The sequence below is a fragment of the Condylura cristata genome, unplaced genomic scaffold, assembly GCF_000260355.1.
Source record: "Condylura cristata isolate star-nosed mole 26May11 unplaced genomic scaffold, ConCri1.0 scaffold00024, whole genome shotgun sequence".
Lineage (NCBI taxonomy): Eukaryota > Metazoa > Chordata > Mammalia > Eulipotyphla > Talpidae > Condylura > Condylura cristata.
In genome coordinates this window covers 6,653,977-6,679,629 of record NW_004567125.1, presented here as the reverse complement: position 1 = coordinate 6,679,629, position 25,653 = coordinate 6,653,977, and the positions used below count along the sequence as shown (strand labels likewise).

The 25,653-nt window shown below is 54.5% G+C and overlaps 1 protein-coding gene across 1 annotated transcript in view; it reads right to left on the bottom strand.

Moving 5' to 3' along the window:
• Positions 1–8,278: 8,278 nt before the first annotated feature.
• The window catches only part of FAM20C (family with sequence similarity 20, member C), a 46,852-nt gene continuing 29,477 nt past the window's right edge, over positions 8,279–25,653 (bottom strand). Inside the window, exons 4-10 of the mRNA XM_004688335.2 lie at positions 20,036–20,128; positions 18,529–18,644; positions 11,767–11,947; positions 10,967–11,076; positions 10,674–10,755; positions 9,698–9,757; positions 8,279–9,161 (exon numbers count right to left, since the gene is read on the bottom strand). Of these exons, the coding sequence (XP_004688392.1) occupies positions 8,909–9,161; positions 9,698–9,757; positions 10,674–10,755; positions 10,967–11,076; positions 11,767–11,947; positions 18,529–18,644; positions 20,036–20,128 (895 nt within the window). The 3' untranslated portion in view covers positions 8,279–8,908. The remainder of the gene's footprint in view (positions 9,162–9,697; positions 9,758–10,673; positions 10,756–10,966; positions 11,077–11,766; positions 11,948–18,528; positions 18,645–20,035; positions 20,129–25,653) is intronic.

Here is a 25,653-nt window from a genome sequence, read left to right as displayed (position 1 = left end):
CCTACTCCCCGATATCCTTCGTAATTTATAATTAATATTTTCAGATCCGTGAGCTGTTCGTGGAGCACATATTTAATTGTTGTCTCATTTTGTTCTTTAAAATAGTCTCTTGTGTCTGTTTTTCTCCTTTAAGCAGGCATCTTTTATTCAAGATAAACAAACAATGAAGCCAGCATGAGGCAGAAAAAAAGAGCAAAGACTAGTATGTGGTGCAGGTCCCTTCCAGCAATCCAGGGAGTCTGCCTTATTTGGATACTTTATATTTTATATCTTGTAGCAATCTATGGAGTTTGCTTCATTTGGATACTTTATGTTTTATATCTTGTAGCCAAGGCAGTTCGGGCAGGTTTTCAGCTGGTTTGGCTGGTTTGTAGTTTTTCTCCAGAAATAAGGTTTCTGTACCCAGGGACCCCAGTCACAAAGTCACCAGAGCCATTAGTTACTAATGAATTCTCCCCCGTTTAGACCGCATGCCTTTCAGGAATATGTATAGTGAGTGATGCTGTGATTCCCTCAGTTCACCTGTACTTCTGCGGCTTCCTGTTCCAAGGACCTTTGAGTTCTTGCATCTACTGCACAGGGTCTCAGCAGATGAATAAATCAAGATTCACTGATAAATGGAGAGCAGCAACTCTCAGTCTAATGAAGGCTTCATAGCTCCCTTGAAAAGAAAATTGAGATTTTTAATAAAGAAATAAAATGAATATGGGCTAGAAGCTACTCATGGTTGAGTAGTGTCCCCCTAAAATTCATGCCTACCCAGATTAAAGGTCTTGAGATTAAGTCATCTCATTGGGTTAGGATATACCCTGAACCCAATGACTAGCGTCCTGCTAAGAAGCGGGAGGGGATTTAGGCACAGGGACAATGAAACAGATGAGACAAAGACACAGAGACACATCCATGTGAAGGCAGAGTAGAGGTGAAGGGGTGGCTGCTCACAGCCCAAGTTCACCCGGGACTCCAGGCCATTAGATGCTGAAGCTGCCTAGGGCAGATTCTCCCTCAGAGCCTCAGAGGGAACCAACCTGCTCACACCTTGTTCTGGGACTTCTAGTATCTACTGTGAGAGATTACAATTCTGCAGTTAGTGTTGGCAAGGATATGGAGAAAAAGGAATCCTCATATACTGTTGGTGGGAATAGAGACTGGTCCCTTCTAGAAAATAGTATGGAGATTTCTCAATTTGAAAAATAAGTCTACATGTGATCCAACAGTTCTACTCATATGCACCTACCTATTTCCACCCATAAGTTGCTAATCAATGCAAGAGCTCTGATTAAAAGGGATATATGTCTTCACTGATGCACTATTTATCATGGCCACATAAGGTGTGGAAATAACTTCGGTGCTTGAGGACAGATGAGCAAATTAGGAAGCTGGAATACTATGCAGCTATAAAAACAGGAAATCTTGCCATTTGCCACAATGTGGGTGAAAGCAAAGCGATCTAAGTCAGGAAGACAAATACTGGATGGTTTCACCAGTGTTAATAGTTTGGCTCACTTCTCGGCAGAAGGAGAGAGTAGTTTGCATGGAATGTATATATACATACATACATATATTGCTAATTATACTCTCTGAACAAAATTTCACCCAGGAGCTAAATCCAGATATCTCCTTTGCTAAGCGATCTAAGTCAGGAAGACAAATACTGGATGGTTTCCCTCATATATGTGGAATATAGAGAAACAAAACAAAGGATCAGACAGAACCAAACCGATAACAAACCCTACACGTCTGACTGTAGAACTGAGGCTTCTAAAGGGGAGAGGGGGCTTGAAAGCATAGCCATGGACTATGTTGTCTTGGTGGTGGGTGTGGGGTGGTAACATACATCCAAAGAGGTATGATTTATACTTCTCAATCAACACAACACTGTAAAACAATGTTTCCGCAATTTTTTAACAATTGCAAAAAATTAAAATACTAGGAGAAACCAAAGATCTGTTGCTCTAACCCCTCCGATTTGTGGAGGCTTGCTACAGCAGTCCCTGGACACTATATAAGAGTAGCACCTTACGACGCTGCCTCTAGGTGAGCTGGTGGAGCAAGATTCAGAGTGGGTGCAGTAGAGGAGAACAAACTTCCCTGTGCCTTGGTCATTGCATGGACCTGCACAGTAGCTCATTAGAAACAGGGGCAGCAATGAAACAAAAATGCAGGCTGAGGGACCCTCTGTTCCTAATAAGTGAACTCTGAGCAGCTGGGAATAGCTGGGGATATAAAATGCTTGACACAGCATATGTTGCTATTTATGCTCCAGAGCAAGCCACTCCAAGGGGTTTCTGAGGAGGGGGTTTGGGGGTGCAGCTCAGCTGGCAGGCTCTGGGTCTCTCAGGAGGCTGCAAAGTGTGGGTTGGGGCTGGAGCAGAGTTTCGAGAATCCCATTCAGAAGGCTCCCTCCCTCTGGATATGCTGGTGCCACAGCTGGCCTTGGGGGCTGCAGTTCCTCACCATGTTGCTCTTTATGGAGCTGCTCACAGCATGGCAGCTAATTTCCCTACATGAGACAGGCAAGAAAGGCAAAGTCCAGGGTCTCTGCAACCAATTTTGCCAGGACAAGTCACCACTGACGTGCATCCTCTTGATCTCGCTGGTCAATCTGGGAGCAATCTTTAGGGGCTGACAAGGGCGTGGACACTGAGACCAGTTTGGGGGTTGCTGCCCCCAGGGGAAGGGACACCTCTACTCTGCAAGTGAGGGAGTGAAACTGTGTGTTATAAAGAGGATCAGAAAGTGCTGGAGCACCACGTGTATCCTGGAGCACTCAGAGATGAAGGAGAGTGGAGTGTGGCCAGGCCACCTGTGCCCTGGACCTTCCTGATGATGCAAGAGAGGGCAGGTGTGGCAGGCCAGCGTACGAGCTGGAGCCCCACGTGATGCCATAGAGAAGTGGCCAGGTCAGCCCTTGTCTGGACTGAGGTTCAGGAGAAGGTGGAATTGAACAAGTTCAGTGACCAGAGACAAGCAGGAGGGTCAGCAGGCATGAATTAAGCCTGCTGAAGACCTGGTGACGCTGGTGCTGGGCTGTCAGTGCTGGCCTGTAGGCACTAACATAGAGAAACTCATATTCCTTGTCCTCATAGAGCTCCCGGTCTAGCAGGGATGTGAACTTTGACCAAATGATATAGAGCTACATGCTATGAAGCAAAGGGAGAGACAGTTCTGCAGACAGATACAGAGATGCCCCAGACTAAGCACAGAGAATGAAACATTTGAGAGTACTCTAAAATGTAGTTCGTGCAGGGCAAAGATCTCTGGGGTGGGAGGCATGGAAGGTTCTGTAAGAGCATGGGCAGCAGATAGACAGGGCCCCTGCCTGGGTTCTGGGCCTGCCTGTGGGAGCCAGGGGTCACCCTAAATCCATGGGCTCTGGAGGGTAAGGCTGGGGTCTTGTTAATGAACTTCCTGATTGAGGGACTGCACCTCACATTCCTTGGGTTTCTTCTGCTTCTGAGGTCCTGGACTCTGGCTCTGAGGATGGAGGGGACTCCCCTGTCCTGGCTCTGGTCCCTGCGACCCAAGGACTCTGGAGCTTGTTTTCACGCACTCTCCTCTAGATGGCGCAAGAGGCCCACACATGAGCATCTGCGGCCTTTGAGGCCTTGCGGGGCCACCTACAGAAGACACATCCGTTTGCAGCGTTTTGTCTGGTAAGCTATGTGGGGGACCTACAGGACAGGGCAACACAGGGGCTTTGGTGGGCTGGCGCCTTGGAGCCCCCACAGTAACCTAGATGAGCTGCCCTGCTCTAGGCTGAGGCAGGTCAGAACCCATCTCCCAGCCCAGAGCTACCCAACAGAGGGGGGACACTCCTGTCTCTTTAATGTCTTCCCCCTCGACCCCCACATCCCATTACAGTTCAGACCCTGAGCTGTGGGTCTCCCCACCCCCCACTTTGAAGCTGGATGGTCATTCCAGAGGGCTCAGCTCCCAGTTAGGCTGTACCTGCCCAGACCACAAACCAACAAACCCCTTCCTTCCGCCTTCCAGACCCGAGATGAGTAAGGCCCCTCAGCGTATATGGGAGTCCTGCCCCACCCGGCCACGGGACTTCTGCTCTGGACAAAGGTCGGGTCTTCTCACCTTTGACTGCTCCACCCACCCCTCCCTGCAGAGGCTCACAAAGCCTCTCCACCTGCTTCTGTTGAGGCCCTCCTTTGGGGTGAATCAGTCTGTCACAGGCCACTCAGGTGAACCTTCCTGGAGGTGGGGGAGGGGCCAGAGCAGACAGCCCCTGTATCCTGACCACAGGAGCTGCTAAGGGTTCTGGCCCTCCCTCCCCTGTGGGTTTGGATTTTAATGGCATCTGTCCACTTGCTGGGGTCCCAGTGAGTGACAAGTTGCATTTGGGGAACCACGTGGGAAGAGCAGGTGGCTGTGTTATCCTGGGGGGCAAAAGGGGGGGCGGGCCTGTGTGTCCTTCCCTCTCAGACTTCTGGAAACAGGGACAAACTCTCCCCTGCATCTCCCGGAGTCCCTTCACACCTTCCGACCCCGCAGATCACCTGACAGACTTCATTTTCCTGGTCGAAGCAAGAGTCTCCACAACTTTCTATTTAAGTTTTCCATAGTCTACTTTCTGCCCTCCCCCATCACAAACACTCCCCTCCCAGTCAGTTATATCACCTTTTCTTTTGAAAAAATAATATTGTTGCTTGTGTTACTAGGTTTCTTTAAATGTTCTCCATATGGGGGCCTTGAGAGCCTATTATTGTCTTCCTGTGTGTGGGCTCCACCTACTCTGAGCCTGGTTTCTGGGGCGCTCTCACCCTGTGGGGGGGCAGTCCCCTCTAACACAGACTGTCTTCCACCTCTTGTTTCTCAGGAGTCCCATCTTTTCCTGGGGGTGAACTACCCATCATCGTTTTCAGGACCCCTTCCCTCTACCAGGGCCTTTTTCCTTCCTTGGCTTGCACCTGGGCCAGCTGGTGATCATCTGCCAGCGTCCTCATGGCCACCAGCTGTGTTCTGAGCTTGTTGCCACACGTGGCTGTGCAAATTCCTCACCCCTGCCACCCAAGGCCTTCACCAACGCACACACACGCTTCCTAATTACTACTTTGGTGACTAATTGGCTTCACTTGTGTTATTTCCGAACTTCTGACAAATTCAGCTACAAAAGAAAAGCAGGCAGTTAAGGTACATACAGACTGGTGGGTTTGACTCTACGAAGAGACTAGACCTGTCTTAGTTTAAGGTTTTGCCACCCTGTCAGGCACACTCAGCATCTCCCTCTCTGCCACCTGCAGAGCCCATGAGGGTCCCCCAGGGTGCTGTGGTGCTGTCCCTGGTCAGCCAGGGGGGCTGGAGGCCCTCGGTCCTCCTCCCTGGATATCTTCCGGTCTGTGAGCTCCTCAGCTGCTCTTTGCCTTCAGGCTTTTTGTTTGCACAAGTCACACCCCTTCCTCTGAGGGACATTTGCTGAGGCTGAAAACTATTTCTACGCCCAAATGCATGGATTTTCCACCCAACAGCTGGCCCTCTGGCTCTCTGACACCAGCTGGGAGTTCTGACTCAGCACGATTCTGGTACTATCTGGAAGGGGCAGGGACCCTGCGGCTGGGAGCTCAGCCCCACAAGATGACCCCACTTCAGACAACAGTTGTAACTCCCAGGTTGACACCTGGGTTCTGGCTGATTGGTTAATAAACCAGCGGTCCTGGGACTCCTCCTGAGGCTTGATGAGCTGCTGGAGAGACTGACAGAACTCGGGAAAACACTTTATTTGTTAGTTAATTGGCTTATTATAAAAGGCACCGCTCAGAACAACCAGATGGAGGATACTCAGGGTAAGCCATGGGGGTGTGGGGGGATGGGGAGGGAGGGGGGCTTCCAGGCCCTTCTAGGCTGCCTTCCCTGCATGCGGTCACCAAGCCGGAGGCTCTCAGAGCTCCACTTTTATTGAGGTCTGGCTATGTAGTCTTGGCTGACGTAGGATAAATGAACATGCTCAGGCTTTTGCACGTTGGCCTCTTGTGGCTATCACCTGCAGCTTTGAATGGTGGAGAAACTTGAGAGATGGGCTTGGGGCACGCTTGCCTGATGGAGGTCACCTGGAGTATGGTGTGGGCGTGTGTACGGGGCACACCTGAGCCTGGAGGCTGAGCATATAAGGGCAGTGGAGGACAGTGCAGCAGAGCACGGTGGAGCGGCTGCAAGAGGAACAGGCTGCCAAGGCGACCCAGAGAGAGCCCAGAGAGTAAAGACCTGCTGGGGGCTGGGAGGCCTGCCAGTCTCCTGGCTCCCCCAGCTCCCCCGCCTGCCCTGTGCCCAGTTGCCACATTGAGCACTGTAAGAGATGCAGAAAGAAGAGCAGAAGCCTGACAAAGCCACTGAGGACTCCAGGACTCTCCTTTATCCGCCTGCCCAGATCCAGAGAGTCAGCTCGGTGCCTTCCTGCCACTACAGCTGGTTAAGTAATTAGCTGCTGGTAGTCAGCCAACCCCACCTCTCAGATCTCAGGTAGGCCTATAAGCACCCACTGCTGACCCTGCTGTGGTCTTTCTGGGGGCCAGCGCCTACCCTGTGGCTACACAGGGGCATCACCTCACTAGAAGACACTCCTCTCTAAGGAAATCCCCAGGGACTTTCTGTCAGGTACTGGGGACAAAACCCAGCTCTTATGATGCCACAGGTGGGGCGGCTTGAACAGCAGCATTTCTTTCCTGTAGTTTGGGGGCTCAGGGCTTGATGGCAGGGTTGGTTTCTGGGAAAGCCAGGGTCTGCCTCCTTCCTAGCTTCCTCTGTTGGCAGAGAGAGCTGTCCCTGTTCTTTTAAGGCCACAGTCCCAGAGTCAGGGCTCCCCACCCTCGTGATCTCATTTAACCTTAACCCTCCTTTAAATATATATCCAAATACAGTCATGTGGAGGTTAGGGTTCCAGTGTGTGAACTTGGGGATTCAGTTCAGGGGATGACCTCTCTCTGCCCTGCTTAGACATCTCCTCTGACCTCTCTCCACAGCCACACTCGCTGCTATTTGTGGTGTCTGGTCTGTGGGGTGTTTGTGTCTGATAATGGAGACGGGGCTTGCCTGTCTCACCCATGCCCCCCGCCTGTCCTGTAGTAAGAACAAAGCCATCATTATAAATTATTACTGGTCTCTAAAGCAAAATTGCAAGGTTGCTTTTATTTTTCTCTTTCTGCAAATGGGAAAACTGAGGCCCATTAAGGGGAAGTTGGTTTGGGTTCTTGGAATGGCAAAGCCCAGGCTCTGAACCCTGTGAACCCCAGCCAAGACTTTGGAGCCTTGCCCAGATCCCTGAACGCTGCCTGGGTGAGGCAGGCCAGCCCACAAGCCTAGCCCACCAGTATTGGTGCGACGTGAGGAAGTGTCCCTGAAGTCTGTCTTCCAGCAGAGGCTGAGGGTGCCCAGGGTGCTGAGTCATCCTGCTGTCTGTTCCTGATGCATAAGCAGCCTGTTACCTCAAGCCCCATACCCCGCCCCATCCGCTGCTCCCCTCTGGCCTCACTCACAGGCCCCTGCTGGTGTCTCCCTTGAGTCCCTGGCCCTGGCAAGTAGTAGAGATGCTTAGGTGGGGAGGATCTGGAAGCCAGTTGTGTCTCCACAGCCTCCCACCCTTCTCAGGGCCCCAGCTCCCCACGAAGGGCAAAACCCCAAGGCCATCAAGGATTGGCCTCTCCCACACCCCTCCCTGGCCAGGAATAGTCTGCTGCACACTCTGATGGCTCACTTGAGTTCCTGTGGGGTCCTGGCACTGCCCCCCAGGGCCACAGTGAGCCCTCAGCCTGCCCAGCTTTCTCCACCTCCTCCGGGCATGAGGCTTTGTGGTGCCCTGTGCTTGGCACACTCAGCATGCAGGAAATGCTCTTGGCAACTGCTGGAAGGAGCCGGGAGCCTCGCTGGAAGTGGACTTCAGGCCTGTGGCCAGCAGCGGGGGTGCATTGGTTGGAGGGGCTGGCATCTTTCAAGCCACCATGGCTCAGAGTAGCCCCTGTGTGGGCAGTTTCTGAAGCCGGTCCAGCCACCACTGTCGCTGTTCCTGCCAGTAAACAGTGTGCTCACACAGTTCCGAGACTGTGTAGACAGAATGCTGCCATCTGAGGGTCTCTGCCCAGCTCTCAACAGTCACACAGAAAGTGGGGCAGGCCCCCACCCACCTCTTGCCTCTGGAGCTCTCCAGTGTTAATCTGGGCCCCAGCTCAGGCACCAGGCCACACTTGGTTCCAGGATTTGCTTTTCTGGAGAACAGGTAGGCAGACAGTCTGCATTACAACATAATGGACATCTAGACCCCAGTGAGACCCCAATACACATTTGCCTTATCTTTATTGCACTTTTACCACATTGCAAACTACTCCACAAAAATGCTGCAAAGGTAGGCCTGCTGCCAGGGCCACAGAGGACCCCTATGACATCCACTATCAGAAGAAAATGGCACCACTCTGGCACCAGGAAAGCCCTGAGCCTGCTGATTGGCCAAGGGCAAGGTCAGTCGCCTCCATCTATGTCGCTCTGAAAGTGATCCTCGCAATGCAAATCCCCCAGGGCCAGCAGAAGCCTCCTGCAGTTTCGCCCCTGAAGTGTGCCAGGGCCGGAGGAGGAGGAAGAGGGCTTTCAGGTTCAGTCAGGTCCAGAGCACCTTGGGGGAAGAGGGTGTCCTTCCAGTCACTTGGTAGATGGTCCAGGTCCATAGAGACGTTGCTATGTATATACATATACACCATCTATAAATACAAAATAGTAAATAAAGGCTTCCTTCCTACAAAAGGTGGGTGTCTGCCGCCAGACCGCCTCTGTCCGTGAGCACCAGCGCCCCGCTGACTTCTCTGGTCCGGAAACAAAGCGCAGACCCAGGTGGGCCCTCCACCTGGCCAGTCCCGACTCCGCGGGCTCCCTCGGCGCTGTGTTCTCTCCGCGGCGGGCCGGCGGGGGCTGGTCACTACCTCTGGGGGGGCGGCGTGCTGTGCTCGGGGCCCAGGTCGTCCTCCACCACGTGGCCTAGCCCGTCCTTCTCCACGCAGTCCCTGACAGCCTGCAGCACGATGCGGAGCCGCCGGTCCAGGGCCTCCAGGTGCGGCTGGTACAGGATGGGGGCCACCCGGTCCCCCCGCAGGGACTCCGCCATCAGCTGGCTCAGCTTGTACTCCTCCTTGGCCAGGAGCTGCAGCCGCAGGTAGGTGGACTTCCTGATCCTGCAGGGGAGGGCGGTCAGGCCTCTCAGAGGGGGCGACCGAGGGCAGGGACAGGCTGCCATCTAGCTTCCCTCCCCGTGGTGGGGTGGTCTCTGCCCTGCTCAGGGCCCTGACTCAGACAAAAGAGGGGAGAGGAGCCCTGCCTTGTGGCACTGGCCGGCAGCCACCCGTTTTCCCCTGGAGTGGGCATGCCCACTTGCCAGGTGCCATTCTGCCTGGGCGTCCCTAGAGCAGCGCATGGCTTGTCCACAAGCCGTTTTGCCACATGTAAAAAGGAAGAGCCTGGAGCCTTACAAAGGGCCACACTATCTTCCTCACGACCCCACCCAGCGGCTCGGTCACCGCCTGTGAGGTGTGCCGTGATGGACAGTGAGGAGCTGAGTCTGGGAGAGGCCAGCATCAGGGTGCAAGGGGAGGGGGCGGGGCGGGGCGCGTTTCAGGCTGTGGATGACCCCCTCTCTGTGCGATGGCTGGATGGGGGCGCAGGCAGCATCTGCCAGCAGCAAGCCAGGGGCACACCGTGGGGAGAGCCGTACCTGCAGCACTGCTGTAAGGGCACCAGGATGGAGAGCTCGTCATGGGAGTATTTCCCAAACCTGTGGAAGAAGAGCAGAATCATCCAGGGTGCCCCATGCAGGTGGACACTAATGTGGCGGCGGTTCCTTTTGCAACTCCTAGGGACAGGGCACTTGACGACAGTACCCCACATGCCCTGCTGAGCCAGGTGTGGCATGTCCAGAACATGGATATGTGTCCTCAAAATCTGGAATGTGTCCCCAAAACCCAGGATGTGTGACCCAGACCCCAGGCTGTCTGACCTCAAAGCCTGGGATGTGTGACCCCAGAACCCAAGAAATGTGGCAGGGTCTAGACAAGGTAGGTCCCTAAATCAGCCTGGGGTCTGATTCACACCCACCCCCAAACCCAGGCAGATGCTCAGAAATGAGGGGTGACGGGCAAGCTGGTTGGAGTTGGCGCGGGAGGCCCAGCTCAGGGCATCCTTTATGATGTGATCAAACAAGTACCCATCTGGGTGTCCAAGGCCACCCTGAGGTCTCTGAGGTCTTCGGAGTGGAGGCCCCACAGCCACCACTACCTATAGGCCCAGTGGCCAGCCAGCACTGCCCAGTGGTCAGCCACAGTGACCCCAGGCCAGTGTATCAGGGCAGGGCAGGCCATCTGCCCAGTAGCACATGGAGCCCCTGTGTGTGGGGTACAGGGCCCCTGTCCCACAGTCTTCTTGGCCAGCAGCCTCCTGGGCCTGTTAGGAGGCCATAACAGGACCTAGCTTGCAGGGTTCCTGTGAAAATTAGGTGAAATACCATCATGAACTCCCTGTCCACCCCCTGTTGAAGGCAGGGCACTGGCACCCTTTGTCGCTCACGGAGTGGGCCTTGGGGAACAGCCATATCCCTTCCCGGAGAACCTCGTCCTCTGGGCCTGGGCAGGGTTCCAATAGGCGGGAGGCAGTCGGCCTTCTGTTGTGTCTGGAAGAGCAAGAGCAGGGCTCACCCTCTTCCGTTGTCTAAGTGGATAATGAACGTGTCATTTCCAAACTTCTCAAATGTCTCATAGTGATGGCGGTCCATGTTTCCTGTGGAGAGAAGCATAATAACCCCTCTTGCTGAAAGCTCCTCCCTCCCTCCCTCCCCAAGTCCGACAACAGAGTAAAGCAGGACCTTGTCACTCTTTAAGCCCCAGGTATAGCAAGAGTCCCTGTAAAAAGGCAACAAGGGGGGGGAGGACCCAGGGCCCCACCTTCCCAGTGCATGGCAGCCCCCACCTGCCTGCCAGTCAGGGCTCACCCATAAGGAAGTCAAAAATGGTCATGTCCATGATGTCCAGGACACGGTGGCTCCTATCGTAGGGAGGTGTCTGCTTCACCTCTTCACAGTAGTCGGGATCCACTTCCCACCTGCAGGGGAGCCAGTATGAGGTCAGGCATTCCTCACATGGATGGGGGGCCCACACCAGGTGATGGGGTGGCACAGCTCAGTGCAGAGCAGAAGCAGTGGATATACAACAAAGCAGTGAGGATAAGGTTGGAGAAGTGACACCATATCTGCAGAAGGACAAGCACCAGGACAGGCTGAGCCCACATTAACAGGAGCAGGGGGCCAGGAGGTGATCAAGCCTCACCACTCTGCCCTTGGTGGACAACACCTGGAGGCTACTGTCAGCTCTGGATGCCAGGTTTTTGGAGGGTTAAGAAACAGGGCCTGGAACAACACTCACAAAGACACCTTGTGGCTGGAATAACAGGGGCCACCTCTCCTGCATGAGGGATGGAAAGGGCAGGGGGCGGAAGCTACATTCAAACCCTGGGAAGTGGTCCCAGCAGGCAGGCCAGCAACACTGCAGGGGTAGACACAAGTAGTTCTCAGAGTGAGGAAGCCCTTTCTAATTACCTAGTCAGGTAGTGGCCTTCAGCTGGGCAGGGTTGATGGGCCTTGCCTCCTGCCACTCCCTACTACTAGGTAGGCACTGACAAGGTGGAGCCCACCCCCCCACCCCCACCCCCAGCACATTTTTTCAGCTGCAAGAAGGGTGGAAGTCAGAACACAGAGGGTGCAGGCCAGGCCAGGGTCTGCCCACTTGCACTCACTCTGCCTTCTTGCGTTTGTGGTAGGAGCGTCTCCAGGGGTTTCGCCATGTCTTCCTCTTGGCCAGGGACAGGTCTGGCAGGAAGGCTGCCAGCGAGCCCTCAATCTGGTCAGGCTTCCCACACAGGGCATGCTCCGTGGAGCAGTAGTAGGAACACTCCCCGTAGAAGCAGATGTTGTTGGCTGGTGGTAGAGGACACAGCTGGTTACTAGAACTGCTTGAAGCAATCAGCTCCCATCCATGGGAGAAAATGCTTGCAAATCATATAACTTGTAGGGTCTTCTGTTTAGCACCTACAAGGAGCTCTTACACTCAAAGAGGGGGGGGAAGTTAAATAACCGCATGAATAAAAGGCAAAGGAGTTGAATGGTTAATTCTCCAAAGAAGATACTTAATGGCCAAAAAAAAAAGGATAGGAAAGATGCTCGGTGTCATTAGCCATTAGGGAAATGCAAATCAAAGCCACAACGAGATATCACTTTGCACTTGTTGACCAGAAGAACAGGTTAATAACGTGTTCAGGGAAGGTGGAGAAATCTGGACCTTCGTGCACTGCGGTGGGACTGTAAAATGGTGGGTGCAGCTGATCTGGGAAAGCTTGATGTCTCCTCCAAAAGCTAGACGTAGAATTACCAGATGACCTAGCAATTCCATTTCTAAGTATACATCACAGAGGACTGCAAACATATATTCATACAAAACATACACATAAATGTTCACAACAGCACAACTTATCATAGTCAAAAAGTAGAAATACCCCAAAGTCCACCAGTGGATGGCAGATGAACAAATGTGGGGATCCATGACATGGACTATTCTTTGACCATGAAAGACGTGCTTATGTGTCCTTGAGGACATTCGGTTGAGTGATACAAGTCATCATAAAAGACACCTGTTGTACGATCCTACTGATGTGAAATGCCTGGAATAGACAAATCTATGCCAGAAAGACTGGTGGTTGCCTGGGCAGAGGGAAGGACTGTGTGGGGCAGGTAACAGGGGTGAGCTTCTTTTTGAGGTGAGGAAACTCCTGAATTAGAGAGTGGTGATAGTTGCTCGGTATTTTTGGTTTTGTTTCTATTGTGTTTTGTTTGAGGGAAGCTTTCTATTAGTCTGATGTGAAAAAAAAAATCCTAATCCGTGAAAGAAATTTGGAGGAAAGTAACTGGTTGATCTCACTTTACAAAACCATTGACCCCAAGAAGTTCCAGATGTGTTCCATTCACATCTGTAAATATGTTGTGAGTGGCCAGATTTCCAGGTGGAGGAACTTCAGTGGGGTTAAAATTTGAGTGTGGAGGACTTGGTGACGGCCAGCCTTTCATGTCACAGGGGAGACCATGAGGGCCACGGAGTTCAGGGTGCCTCCCCTCTGGATGCAAACCTGTCATTAGTGGCCGCCGTCTGCCCGGCGTGGTAGCAGGCAGTGCCGAGCCCCGCAGGCCTCCTGTGGCAGGTGCCTCTGATTATCCTGCTGGGAACATGGGGGCTGCTTTAGCTGCCAGCTTCTAGTTCTGCAGAAAAGTCTATTAAATGGGTGGCTCAGAGTTGGTACTGAGGTGTTTTTCCATGTTGAGCTCATCCTGGTCATGTTCTTTGAAGCAGAGTGTAGACTAAATGAGTTAAAATCAGGTTTTTTTGAGCCCTCCCACATCTAGCATGGATGTCCGAAGCTGAGCGGAATGGGTGCGGGGCACATGAACCTCTGATTGTGGACACCTGGGCCCAGAGATCAGGGGCATGCACACATGTAAGTGAGGGCACCCGTGCCCGTCCAGTGCTCTAAAGGTGGTGTCCCTCAGAGACGACCATGTCGAGAGGCGAGGCCACTGAGCTGAGAATACCGAAGAGAGGTCAGAGAGCGTGAGCAAAGATTTGCCAGGGGTGAGAAACTTGCCAGCCCCCCGACTCCCCTGCAATCCCTGCCCAGCCTACGCCTGCCTCCTTGCATGCCAGCCTCCCTGCCTGTTGTACCTGGTTCCCTGAGAGAGCAGCAGGGCCTATAAAAAACTCACAGAGGGCTCCAGGACTCTCTTTATCCATCTACCCAAATGAGCAGTGAGCCCCCCCGTGTCTGCCTTCACTGCCCACCTTCCTTTTCTGGTGGCAATAAAGCTGGAAGTCCCCCCAACCACAGTGGCCACAATGGTCCCCATGACCCCAGAGATCACTCCAGGGGCATCCACCTGAGCCACCTGAACCATTCCAGTTGTTTCCAGGGTCACCACCTCTTCCATCCAACATCCCACTAACAGAAGGTGGAAATCTGAGTAGCTACAAACGATCCAGTGGGTCAGGTCATTCCCTGCTCCCCACCCCCCCACCACCACCACCAGGAGCATCTTCTAAATGGAACCATCCCCTTGCGTGGGATTCTTGCCAGGTCATCCATGGCATCCCATAGGTTAACTCTTTCCCTGGCCAGGCAGCCCCAAGCCCAGCAGGCTGTGCAGCAGCACCACCAGGGTCACCTGGAGTGACGAGGTGCCCAGCTGCAGTGGCTGGACAGTCCCGAGTTTGCACAGCATGTTGAATGCAGCAAAAACCATTCCATTGTATGCTTCAGAGTGGTGAATGTTACGGTGTGTGAATTAACTAAATAAAAAAGAGTTATTTAAAAAGCACACACCTCTTTGGTCAGGTGCCACTGTTCATGGCTGGAGGCCCAGGTCGATTACCAACTAGGGATCAGGCCTGAAGGGCGTGTGACTATACTCATGTGTCTGTTTACTGATGGAATCCATGCTCTCATGTGTAATTGCTTTGTTTAGTGGAGACGCTCTCAAGAGCCTGGGTGTGGAGAATATGGGAGCCAGTGCCCCACGCATCACTTACAACCTGCTTCCCATCTGTGCAAACAGCCCATGTGTTTCCGCCTGCAGCACAGCCTGCTGGAGTGGGTCTCCCATTTTTTTTGGGAACCTGCAGGTCACAGGGATGGTCACGCTCCCCTGGAAGGTAACAACGAGCCCTCGGGCCCATCTCAGCTCCAAGTATGACGATGACCAGGCTGTGTCAAGCGGAAGTCAGAGGGTGAGGGCCAGTCCCCCCTCAGGCATGATGCAAGTCTCCTGGCCTTAGGGAGCCAGATACTTCCTCTCCCACCCTGTCCCCTGAACCCTGAGCAAGCAGCTGATAATTGCAGTAGGAAGGACAGAAGCCTGGTGTGTGATCGCATCTATGTGTCAGTGGTTCAGTCAGCAGCTCACAGTGGCACAATAAACCTCAACCAAGGAGGCAGATCCATTTTCAGGAGGAAAATCTTTATCCCATCTCATTGGCTGGAGCCTGGAATTCATCAACTCTAATAGCCTAAGCCGGCTTTAGATGGTATCGGGTTAAGAGAGAGAGGCATTTCATGGTCCACGGCTTTTCCCCATCAGATTCAAATCCAGTTTCTAAAGGGGCAGCCACAGTGGAGCTCTGACAGCCAGTGGCTCCCACTGTCCACTGTGTGGCCTCAGGCGAGACACCACACCTCTCTGTGCCTGTCTCCTCGTCTGCAGCGAGGGCTCAGCAGCGCCAGCCGCACAGGCGGAGAAGTAAATGAGGGGATCCAGGAGACGTCAGGGATATTTGTTTGGAACCAAGCCAGTGGCCAGTCAGGCAGGGAGGGCCGGGCTTGGGAGGAAGGCAGCAGCTTTTCATCTTAGGAATAAAACAGACAGCATCTGAGGGAGGACCCTGGACTCCACGGGGCTGTAACATGTGGCTTTCCACAGGGTCAAGAGCATCCCTCCACCCCTTAGCCAGAGGGATCACAGCGGGGCCTTTCTCCAAATAAGTCAGGGGGCAGCCCAGCAGCAAGGGGAGCCTGGGAAACAGGGCTCTTGCCACCCCACCCCAACTGGATGCTTCCAAAGTACAGTGACGGTCACCGGCACCAGGGGCCCTACAGAGGCACGCACGGACCTAGAGTTTAAGCTGAACACCGTCCTTGGTGCATGGACGGTCCTGACAATGAGCCAGGCCTGAGCCACTGTGGCAGGAGGAAGGCCAATGGCAAGACACGGGCTGAGTGCCTGGGAGGGCAGAGGCTTCCGAGCCACTCACTCCCACCGCTTGTCCTGGGTTTCACAGGTGGTTCTTGTAGAAAGAACCACGAGTGGCTGATGTGTCAGCTCCATGATGCACATCATGGGGCAGAAACTGGCCAGAAAGTACAGGATGTGCTCTATGAGTGCCACGGCCCAGAGACTTGCTTCTGCCCCAGCCCTCCTGTGTCTGCGTCATGCTGGGTACATGGCTGCCCCTGAGGGCGAGTGCTCACAGCCCTGGTGGTCACTGTGGGGCCACAGGGTGGCAACGGCCCAGCAGGGTAGCTGCCTTCTTCCTTCCAGCCTCCATGGTAACCCGCCACCCTGCTGCTGCTCTCCTGGGCTGCACAGAGCAGGGTGCTGCCACTCACCCCTCCAACCCAGCCTCGCTCTCCCCCTGGCTGCATAGATTTTCCCTTTTTTGATTGACCGCACAGCAGTTACTTGGCCCCTGGAGGCAGAAAGGAAATCTGTGGCAGATTAAAGTCTTTTCCAATGTGCGCCTGGCCCTTGAGCAAAGCTCAGGATCTATGGCGATGCTGGCATCAGATGGGTCCAGCAAAGCAAACGCCTACAACGGAATCTGAGCAGATCTCGTGATCAAAGCTAGTTCCCGTCATCCTGCTACTCAGAGAAAAGCCAACATTTCCAAAGCTGCTGGGAAGAGAACGCGCTGACAGAGCAGGGCGGTAGGGTCAGAAGCACTGTAGAGCGCACTGTGTGTGCAGTTTCAGGTAAAGCCAGACCTCGGGGAGAGGCTTCAGGAGGGCGCCGTGCATGCAGAACTGGCCTTTCACAGGGCAAGATTCTCAGGCCCTTACAGGAGCTGTCCAGGTGCTACGGGCTGCCCCAGCCCCTCCCTCCCCACTGCTGGGCCCCATTGTGGGAGTCTGGGGGCGCTGAGCACACTTGGCAGACCTGGGGAAGGGCAGCACACCTGGGGAAGACTCAGTTTCAGCGGGTGACACCCCCCAGCCTGGGTGGCCACACCATGAGATGTTCTCAGCAGCAACAGGTGCAGCAGTGGTTACTCTCTGCCTGACCCTACACCTTTCATTTGGTGCAGAAAAGAGGCCAGAACAGAAAGATGGAGTCTAAGACGAAGAATGTTGTCAATCACTAAACCGGGCGGTGGGCACGAGGGGTCTGGAACGTCACTCACTCTCTGTGCTTGAGCCACTGACCACATCACTACAAACACTGCAGTGAAAGCCAGGAAGAGCAGCCACAGGGCTGGGGTAGCAGCCCGGCAGGTGGTCCCGCCCAGGGGCCGGGGACCAGGCCCAGTCCAGACGCCAAGGTGATCGTTACTGGGGTCAGCGTAGAAACTGGGGCGCTCAGGACGGAGAAGAGGTCACAGCAAGCCCCCAGTGGGCTGAGGCAGAGGAGGAACAAGCTCGGGGATCCCCAGAAAGCATTAGGACCCAGGCCAGGGAGAGAGTTCCAGCCCTTTGCCTCCGCCCCGGGGGTGCAAACAGGAACGGAATCACCTGAGAGCTCTGAGCTCCCTTCACTGGGGCTGTGAAGCTGACGCACAGGAGGCTGGAAACCTGCCCGCCCGGCCCCGCTCTCAGGCTCGTACTTCACCCTTGATTTCTGGTTATGTGAGGCAGGACTTTGTCCGGCAAAGGGGGTGGAAAACATTCATCCTCCTCTAGGGATCTCTGTCCTCCTTGCCCCTTATTAATGGCCTCTGGGCATAAGGAACTGTGTGAGGTGAGCGCTGGACAGTTAGAATGGAGCTTCGCTAAACTATGGGTTTATGGCTGTGATTCTGACAGGTTTATGAGCACAGTTACAACAACATGCAGAGTCTATCGATCAGAAAATCTATGCGGCGAACGTTTAGATGTCCGTGAGCCAGCAGACTATGCTAGTCAGGGCCTCACTTGAGTTTTATCTGCATGAATTAGCAAAGATGTCAAAAAAAAAGTGGTGGGAGTGGGAGGGGATCATGCACTGCCACCATGGGAAACCCCTCCCCCATCCCCCAGGAACCTTCCCTGAACAGTGTGAGCAGAAATCCGGGACACGCTTCCTCTCTATTAACTTGGCACAGGGCCTGGTACAGGATGGACTCGGGAGGGGGTGGGCGCATCCCTGGAGCCTCAAACGCCAGCTTCGAGATACCTGGGGCAGGTAACGCAGTATGGCATTTATACGTCTGTGTGCATTGAAGAGTCATGGCACAAAGTGTTGAGACTTTTGCCTTCAACAGACACTAGCATTGTACATGAGCACAGGGTGTCCTTCCAGCCCCCTGTCCAGCTGCTGAGGTGAGGAGGGGAGGCGGCAGCCCGTGTCGCTACATGGGGTCTTGCTGGGGTGCCTTAACCTAGTGAGGAGTTCAGCAGGCAGAGGGCCCCTCTACCAATGCACAGGGTGAAGATTCCTAGAGAGGCTAGAATTCATTCTGAACTTGAAAACCAACAAATGGGGGAACGGACCTATTTGTCCCATCCAGGGGACCCAGTGGGTGACGCTGATGGCACAGCCATTCTCGGCAGCCCTTTAAATCATGATGTAGAGTGAAAACCCCACAGAGAAGGGAGCGCAGCACTTTGAGAAGTGAGGAACTGTGTTCCATAATGATTTCCTTGTTGTTAGAAAAAGGTGACTAAGCTCCAGTTGGTGTGAGCAGTAAGCTGGGGGTAGGGATGTGCTCAGGGAGGCAGGGGTGGGGGGTGTGCCCAGCGCAGGTAGGGGGAGGGCCCCACCCAGAGCACCTGGAGAGATGAAGAAGGTCCTCCACAGCTTCTTGTCCCGAGTGACATCCCGAATCTCCTTGGTCATGTTGACCATCCGTCCGGCCACTGGGGGGACCCGACGGAAATCCAGGATCCTGGCAGGGGGGGGGGGGAGGTAGTTACTCTGTGGTCCCTCTTACCTCTCCAAGCTGGAGCACAAACTCGCCTCCCTCTGCCTTCTTTATGCCCAACTGGGGCCTGTGGCTGGCAGTGGCATAGAGTGAGCTGGCAGTGCTTTGCTTTCCTGGCCTTAGCCCTCAAAAATCCTGGGCAACTAAAATGACTTCATAAAAGTACTGAGTTTAAAAAAATTGAAACTAAATGAGCCAGTTTTAATGGAACTTTCTGCCGCTCCACCAAATGCCAAGTGCCAGATGTGCGTGCAGGGGTGTGGCCCGGGAGGGCGCAGCTGTCCCCTGGGAGAGCGGCAGGCTCAAAGGAATGTGGACCATCGGGCAGGACGGCGGGTCTGGCGCGCCACCTCCACCCCGGGGCCAGCACCAGCCCGGGGCTTGGTGTCCTGTGCACACATAACCTCCACGATTCCTAACGAGTAACTCTCACAGACTTCACAACAACCCCTTTTCATAGAAGGCCCTTGTCTGGGTTCAGGGTATTCTAGGTAGTTGATTGTAGAGCATCTGACTTGAGGGGCTGTGTAGCCACCAGATAAGATTTTTGATGGTAAATGAGTGGCTTTTCAACCTTTAATGTTCACTTGAATCATCAGGAATCTTATTAAAAGGCAGATTCTGGTTGGAAGGTCTGGAGCCCTGAAACCACATTACAGTCAGATGGGGATAGTGATGCTGCGGTCGTGGGTAGCAGGATACCCACAGGAGGCCAGGAGCCACTGTCAGGCAGTGCCCTGACCTGTGGACAGGAAGCTCCAGACGGCTGAAGCAGGGGTCTTGCATTCCTCTGATCCTGGAGCTGGCCCCACAGCCGAGCTCATGAAGCACCCCTCCCGGAGGGTATGTAGCTCTGAGCAAGCCCTAGCAGCTGCTAAGTCCACCTCATGCACAGGGACTGACGGGGGGCCCTCCAGCCAGGGGCCACTCCCAAAAGGAGTGCACATTCTGCTAATAACAGCTTCTCCCTCCGAGGAGATAGGAGATCCTACGGGGGCCCCAGTTTTTTGAGTCTCCTGTCTCACTGGGACCTCCCAGAGAGGTTTCTACCCTGTAGTTCTCTGTGGTAATATGCACAGCACTCTGCACTCGATCCCTCTTCCTCCCTTAATGCCAAGTGCCCACCTGGCCACCCCATGATCTCTGCCTTCCTGAGACTCTCCCATCAAGCAGTGTTCTGGGGCCTGTGCCCAGGAGTGGGCATGTACACCTGGCCGACGGGCACCCAAGGGCAGGGTCCTGTCTGTGTGAGAGGAAGGGTCTCTATGTGGGGCTTTGGGCCATGGGAGGCTCACGGGCCTCTGTTCCCATCAGGGGCAGAGATGCAGACACCTGGGAGGCCTGGGAGGGCTCACCTGTCCAGGTGGAAGGCTGCAATCTCCGCATTGTGCCTCTCATAGTCCGAGAAGTAAAAAAAGTCAGGGGGTGTCTCCTGCTCCCGTGTCTGCCTAGAGAAACAGGACAAAAAGACAAATGGGTCAGAGAAAGCCCTGGTGGAAGGGCGGGGGTGGGGGGGTAAGTGTGGCTCTCAACCACTGGCTGCTTGTTAAACATAGTCCTCATTAGAAATTAAATCATATAAACTTATACTTAAGTACATATAGCTACAAGTAATGCATACTTAAATCTCAATTCCCTGAGAATTCACAGCATTTCTTCCCAGCTCTCCCTTTAGCGACACAGGTCAGCCTACAGGAAGGGGTCCCCCAGGGACACTGGCAAGCTTTGTGAGCCAGGCTTTCCCCTCCAGGGGCTCATCAGCCGCCAGCAGACCCAGGCCACTTGCCAGGCTTGGAGCCTCCCGAAGACAGGCAGGAGAGCTGCCTGGACATTGCTGTGTGGCGGGGGAAGCCCGCAGGGGAAGATTCCTCCCTGGAGGGAACAGGCCGTCTTCTCCACACACCCGCCAGATTTAGGGTCAGACTGGACTCATTCTCTCACCCTGCTATCAGCCATCCCTCTGCTTCCCACATGGAGAGTGTCCCCTGGGGGTGGGAGGGAGGGCACGGAGGAGGGTGAGTCTCTTTCCAGAGGCTACAGGAGGTGACCGGCTTTTCAGTGTCCCACTAGGGGCACCCTGCCTTTTGGGGCTGACAATCTGCCTCCACCAGCCCCTTGTCAGTCCCCTCTGCTCCTTCCAGCTCCCAAGCTGGAGTCAAGACCACCTGCTATCCCTGCAGGTCTCCTGCACCTTCACTCTGCCGTGTCCCCTCACAGTGCGCCACCTCCTGGAATACACTTCCCTGCGTCTCCAAGCGGCCAGGCCAGCACTCCCAAAGGCGTGCCTCACCCAAGCCAGCCCAGAGCTCCCGGCACACACGTGTCCTTGGTCAACGGAGTTTGGGCCATGGCGCCCAAGGGAGCAGACTCAACATTGCACCACAGGACTGTGGAGGCTCTGGCACGGCCTGCAGCCACCGACTTGGAGCTCACTTTACTCCAACATGAGGCCACATGAGCACCTCTGACAACTGCTGGTTTAAGCTTTCAGGACAAGTTGTTTCCAAGTCCCGCTCAAAGGCAAACTCCACACCACCTCCCGCAAGCTGCACCTGGGCTCCCTGGGCAGAAAGGCTGTTTGAGTAGCGGGCGCTCCATGAAGCCTAAGCCGGGGCCACCAGCTCTCCCCTACAGGAGGTGTGAGAGAGGAGCATGCAGCACCCCCGCTGGCTGGTTGTGGGCACCCCTGGACTGGCTAGGGCCCTCCAGGCTCCCCAAGAGTGGGTGGACTAGGGGATGCTGGACCCTCGTGGCGTGACATCCTGTGCTCCCACATAAAGCAGCAGATAGCCAGAGGGGAGACACTTGTCCCTCTGTCCCTACTAGGGGACAGGAAGCCACCCACAAGATGGCCCTTGGCTATTCTGTAAAGGTCAGTGCTTCACAGACACCAGGAAGCAGAGACAGACGTGACTGTAAGTGCCTGACTTAAATGACTTGGGGACGTTAACTAACACTTGTCTAAAGTCATGTCAGAGCAAACACACTCCCTGTGTGAAATCCAGGTCCCCCGGCACCCTGCCTCCAACTGGCACCTCCCAGGGAGGAACTCAGCTCTCAATCTCGTAAGAATTGACTAAATGCCAAGAACGCTCCTCAGGCTAGAAAACACAGCACATGAAAGAATCAGGGTCTCAGTGGAGACCTAGCCCGCACCCCCACACAGGGTGGAGGCTGTCAGTCTTGGCTTGAGAGCTCCCTGTGACAGGAGACTTATTACGTTCTTCTGCGGATTCCCATCTTTGGCTCCCCTGCCTGGGTCCTTCGTCCCTGATACAGCTAGGTTGGTCAGTATCCCTCTGAGCGCCCAACCTCAATGCCAGCCAACACACACAGATCACAGGCAGAATCCAGAATAGCCATCCTGGGGCCTGGGAGGTAGGAAGAGAGAGGCAGTGAGGTGCGGGCTCTAAGCTCCTGCTAGGGGGATACAGGCTATTCTCCGTGCTCCCCTGAACTCACCTGATGCAAAGCTTCTTGACAGTCTTTCTAGGAAGCAGTGTGTGGTGCAGGGAACAGGCTGTTTTTCATGAGCCCAACTTATGTGGCACCCGCCTTGGTAGGGCTCGGTTAAGAATGACCCTGCACAGAGGGCTCTTTATGAGGCCACAGCACTGTGAGAGGAGCTATTTAAGATGATCTCAGATGGCACATGAGGAAGGGACATCCATCTAGTGACCTCCAGAGTGGCCAGCGTGCTTTTTCTTAGTCACTGGATAGTGAAGGAGACTGGGGTGCAGGGTGAGGCCACTGGTACAGGGACAGCCCCCAGGGAGGGCAGCTGCTCACAGCTCTCAGAGCCAAGAGCGCCCCACAGAGGTGACACTGGGCCGCCCGGGGCTTCTGAGATTTCAAGAGAAACAGTCTAGACTTGTGGACTCTCCTGATATTGATGCTGGCGGGTAAATGTTATTTGCTAAAAAATATCGTGCACAAACTCAAATAGGTGTGCTTTGCTGGATGCCACCCATGGGTTCCCATTATCAGTTTCCAAAGAGGTGGATACTTTTGAGGTTAAAAAACACTCATTAGGCCCTCCCTGGTGGCACAGCGGGTTAAAGCACTGCACTGAGAAGCTAAAGCCACTTCCGCATGAGTTCGATTCCTGCCTGCCCCGGAGGTGACCACATGGCGCGGCAGACCTCTCCTGACCCGCCCACTGCTCCCCTCAGCAGTGTACTTGTCAGTCAGCCTGTTCTGCTCCCCACTCTGTCTCTGGTGAAGCCTCTCGCCGTCCCTGAACCTCTGGCCTGTACCCCAGTTCTGTTTGCATGAATAAATAAACCTTAAAAAAAAATGCAGTCATTAACTCAACTTGCAGGCACTGGTTTTGAGCAAAGCACGTGCTCTTGCTCCATAGCATTGACTCTACTGGATAAGTTCTAACTGGAAGACAGTCCTGGCTCTGCCCTTGACCAGTGCGTGACCCCTCTCACTGGGTGGTTTTGCACCCTCAAGAGAGCGGCTGCTTCTCTGGTGGTTGCAGGTGATGTTTGGTTTTAGAGCTTGTGGATCTACCCCTCCCACTGCAATAGAGTGTCCACTTGGGCTCTTAGGCCTGGCCAGCACAGAGTAATAGGGCCACCCCGACCCCCATCTGACTACACAGGTGGGCGACTGAGGCCCAGAGAGGCGCAAACTGGTTACAACCTGAGGCAGCAAGGGCTAGGCCCAGATGTTGTTGGCTTTTGGTTTGTTGCTGACCTACCACATACACCCATTTGTACACTCACACTAGCAGGCACCTCCTCCCCACTCCATACAGGGCTGTCAGAAAGGAGCTCAGAGAGAAGGGGGTTAGGAGCCGACACCCATGATTCTTTTCTGGCACAGAGAGGGAGTTCTTCTCCCACACAGCGGGGCCAGCAAAAAGCCTTTAGTGACTGTGAAAAAACAGTCTGATCCCGGGCTGCAAAAGGAGACTCGAAGCTCAAGTGAGACATGAATCACCTGTGGTTTGAGCAAACTGCACAAACCAGGCCAGTAAAGCACCTTCCACTGCCCAACTTGCATTCTGTTCACAGCCCCAGCAGCAGGCAGTCAGGGAGCATCCCCATGCCAACTCTGAGGCCAGGCCCTGCCTCTGCGGCTACCATCTCCAAGGCCAAGTCAGGTGGCAGGGTCCTGGGCAGGCAGGTCAGCACGCACGCTGGCCCAGAGCTGGAGCCCCGAAACACAGGGAAGCTCAGGGAGCAGCCCCCTGTGAAGGAGTTAGGTGGTTGACAAAAGGCCTCCCTTAAAGCCACAGAGTGCCGACCTGCTCCAGCCTCCCAGACTCACTGCGCCCCCTCCATCTCCTGCTGGAGATGCACCCCAGCCCATGGTTATTGCTATCAGAAACCTCCCAAGCTCCTCTGATCCAAGCACCTCTCGAGCGCTGCCTCCCCTCCTGTGGTTCCTGTGCCTCTAACCCCTCCCTGGACCCAGCCCACAGGGCTCCCCACCTCCATGCCTTTGCTGTGCTGTGCCCGTGGCCTGTACTTCCTCCTCCACCCTCCCCACGAGGTGCTTAAGTCCCTGCAGGCTTTCCCTGGCAGCCTGAGACCTCTGCTCTTCTCTAGAGGAGCTTGGCACTGGGACACCAGATCATTGTTGGCACAGCCTGGAGCAAGAATGCCTAGCCAACTACCTACTTTAGAAAAGGTATTTAATAAGCAAGTGGGCAGATGAGGCATTGATGGAAAATGCAAAGGGAGGGGCATAAACCGTGGGTAACCTTGAGCTCCTCACACCCGCTGTTTCAATGGCTACCATCACCAGTGCCAGTATCATCAGCACCGTCACCAGCTTCAGCACCACCCCCAGGCCTACTATCCCCAAAGTCTGAGCTCCTGATACCTGATGTGCAAGGGCAGTAGCTGTGATGCTAACGAGTACTTATAGCTAGCAACAATTCGGTCTTTGTCTCTCCCTCACCCTGCCCGCCTCTGAGTGGGTCACACACCTGCTCAGATGGCTCTGAGCCCGGCTCTCCGAGAAGCGCCCCGTCACTTCGTGGAGGCTCTCTGACCTGGTTGCAGGACAGTTCCTGGTTCCCTCTACCACCACCTCAGGGCTTTCCCATGACTCCATCCCTGGTTGTTCACAGAAAGAGACAGCTCTATTCCCAGCCCTGAGGTCCATGGCAGCCCGCCCCCACACTCCTTCCTCAGTATGGCCTTGAAGTCATAGGAAAGGTGGTGAATGTCTCTTTGTCCATGTGCCATTGACCTTCTCACTTCCTGAAAGGCACCAAGATGCTCCTGGGCCTGTCTTCTTCAGGCCACGCTCCAGACAGCAGAATACGTAAGCTGTTGACAGCGCTGATAGACTGTGAGCACCACAGGCAAGGCCAAAATTAATGTCCTGATAAGGCCCAGAGACATGCGGGGCACCCAGAAGTCTCCTGCAGGGGAGGCAGATACTTGGAGAGGTGGGCTTGGCAGGAACACACGGTCCTCTAAAACAGAACATTGGTGCCTGGACTGGCAGTGGGCAGACATGTCCCTGTCACCTGCTGGGAGGACTTGGAAGTAAACATTCTGACCCTCCGTCCCCCCCAGCTAATTTTAAAATGAAGACACTTTCTCCAGCTCCATCCCCACAAGGTCACAGGGCAATGCTCTGGGGAAGGCACCCAGACCGGATGTAATAGCTAAGTGTCTCTTTTCACAGTAGCATGCACACCTGCACACCTGCACACACACACAGGCACACACTCACAAATGGAGAGCTGGTGGGAGGAAGGTGAGTGAGTGAGTGCCAAGGGAAGATGTGACTGGCTTGTTAAGGGACACCAAAGAAGGACAGGGCTGTCCCACCCCCACCCCAGCCTGCCCGCACCCTGTCCTACTGTGCACAGTTTGCCCCAACTGAAAGGAGGTAACGACTGTGTGAGCTGTGTGCTGCTGGAGATGGAGGGAAGCCCAGGGTCCAGCCCGGCTGCCAACAGCCCCAACCGCTGGCAAGTGCAAACTCCTAGAACCCCCACTCC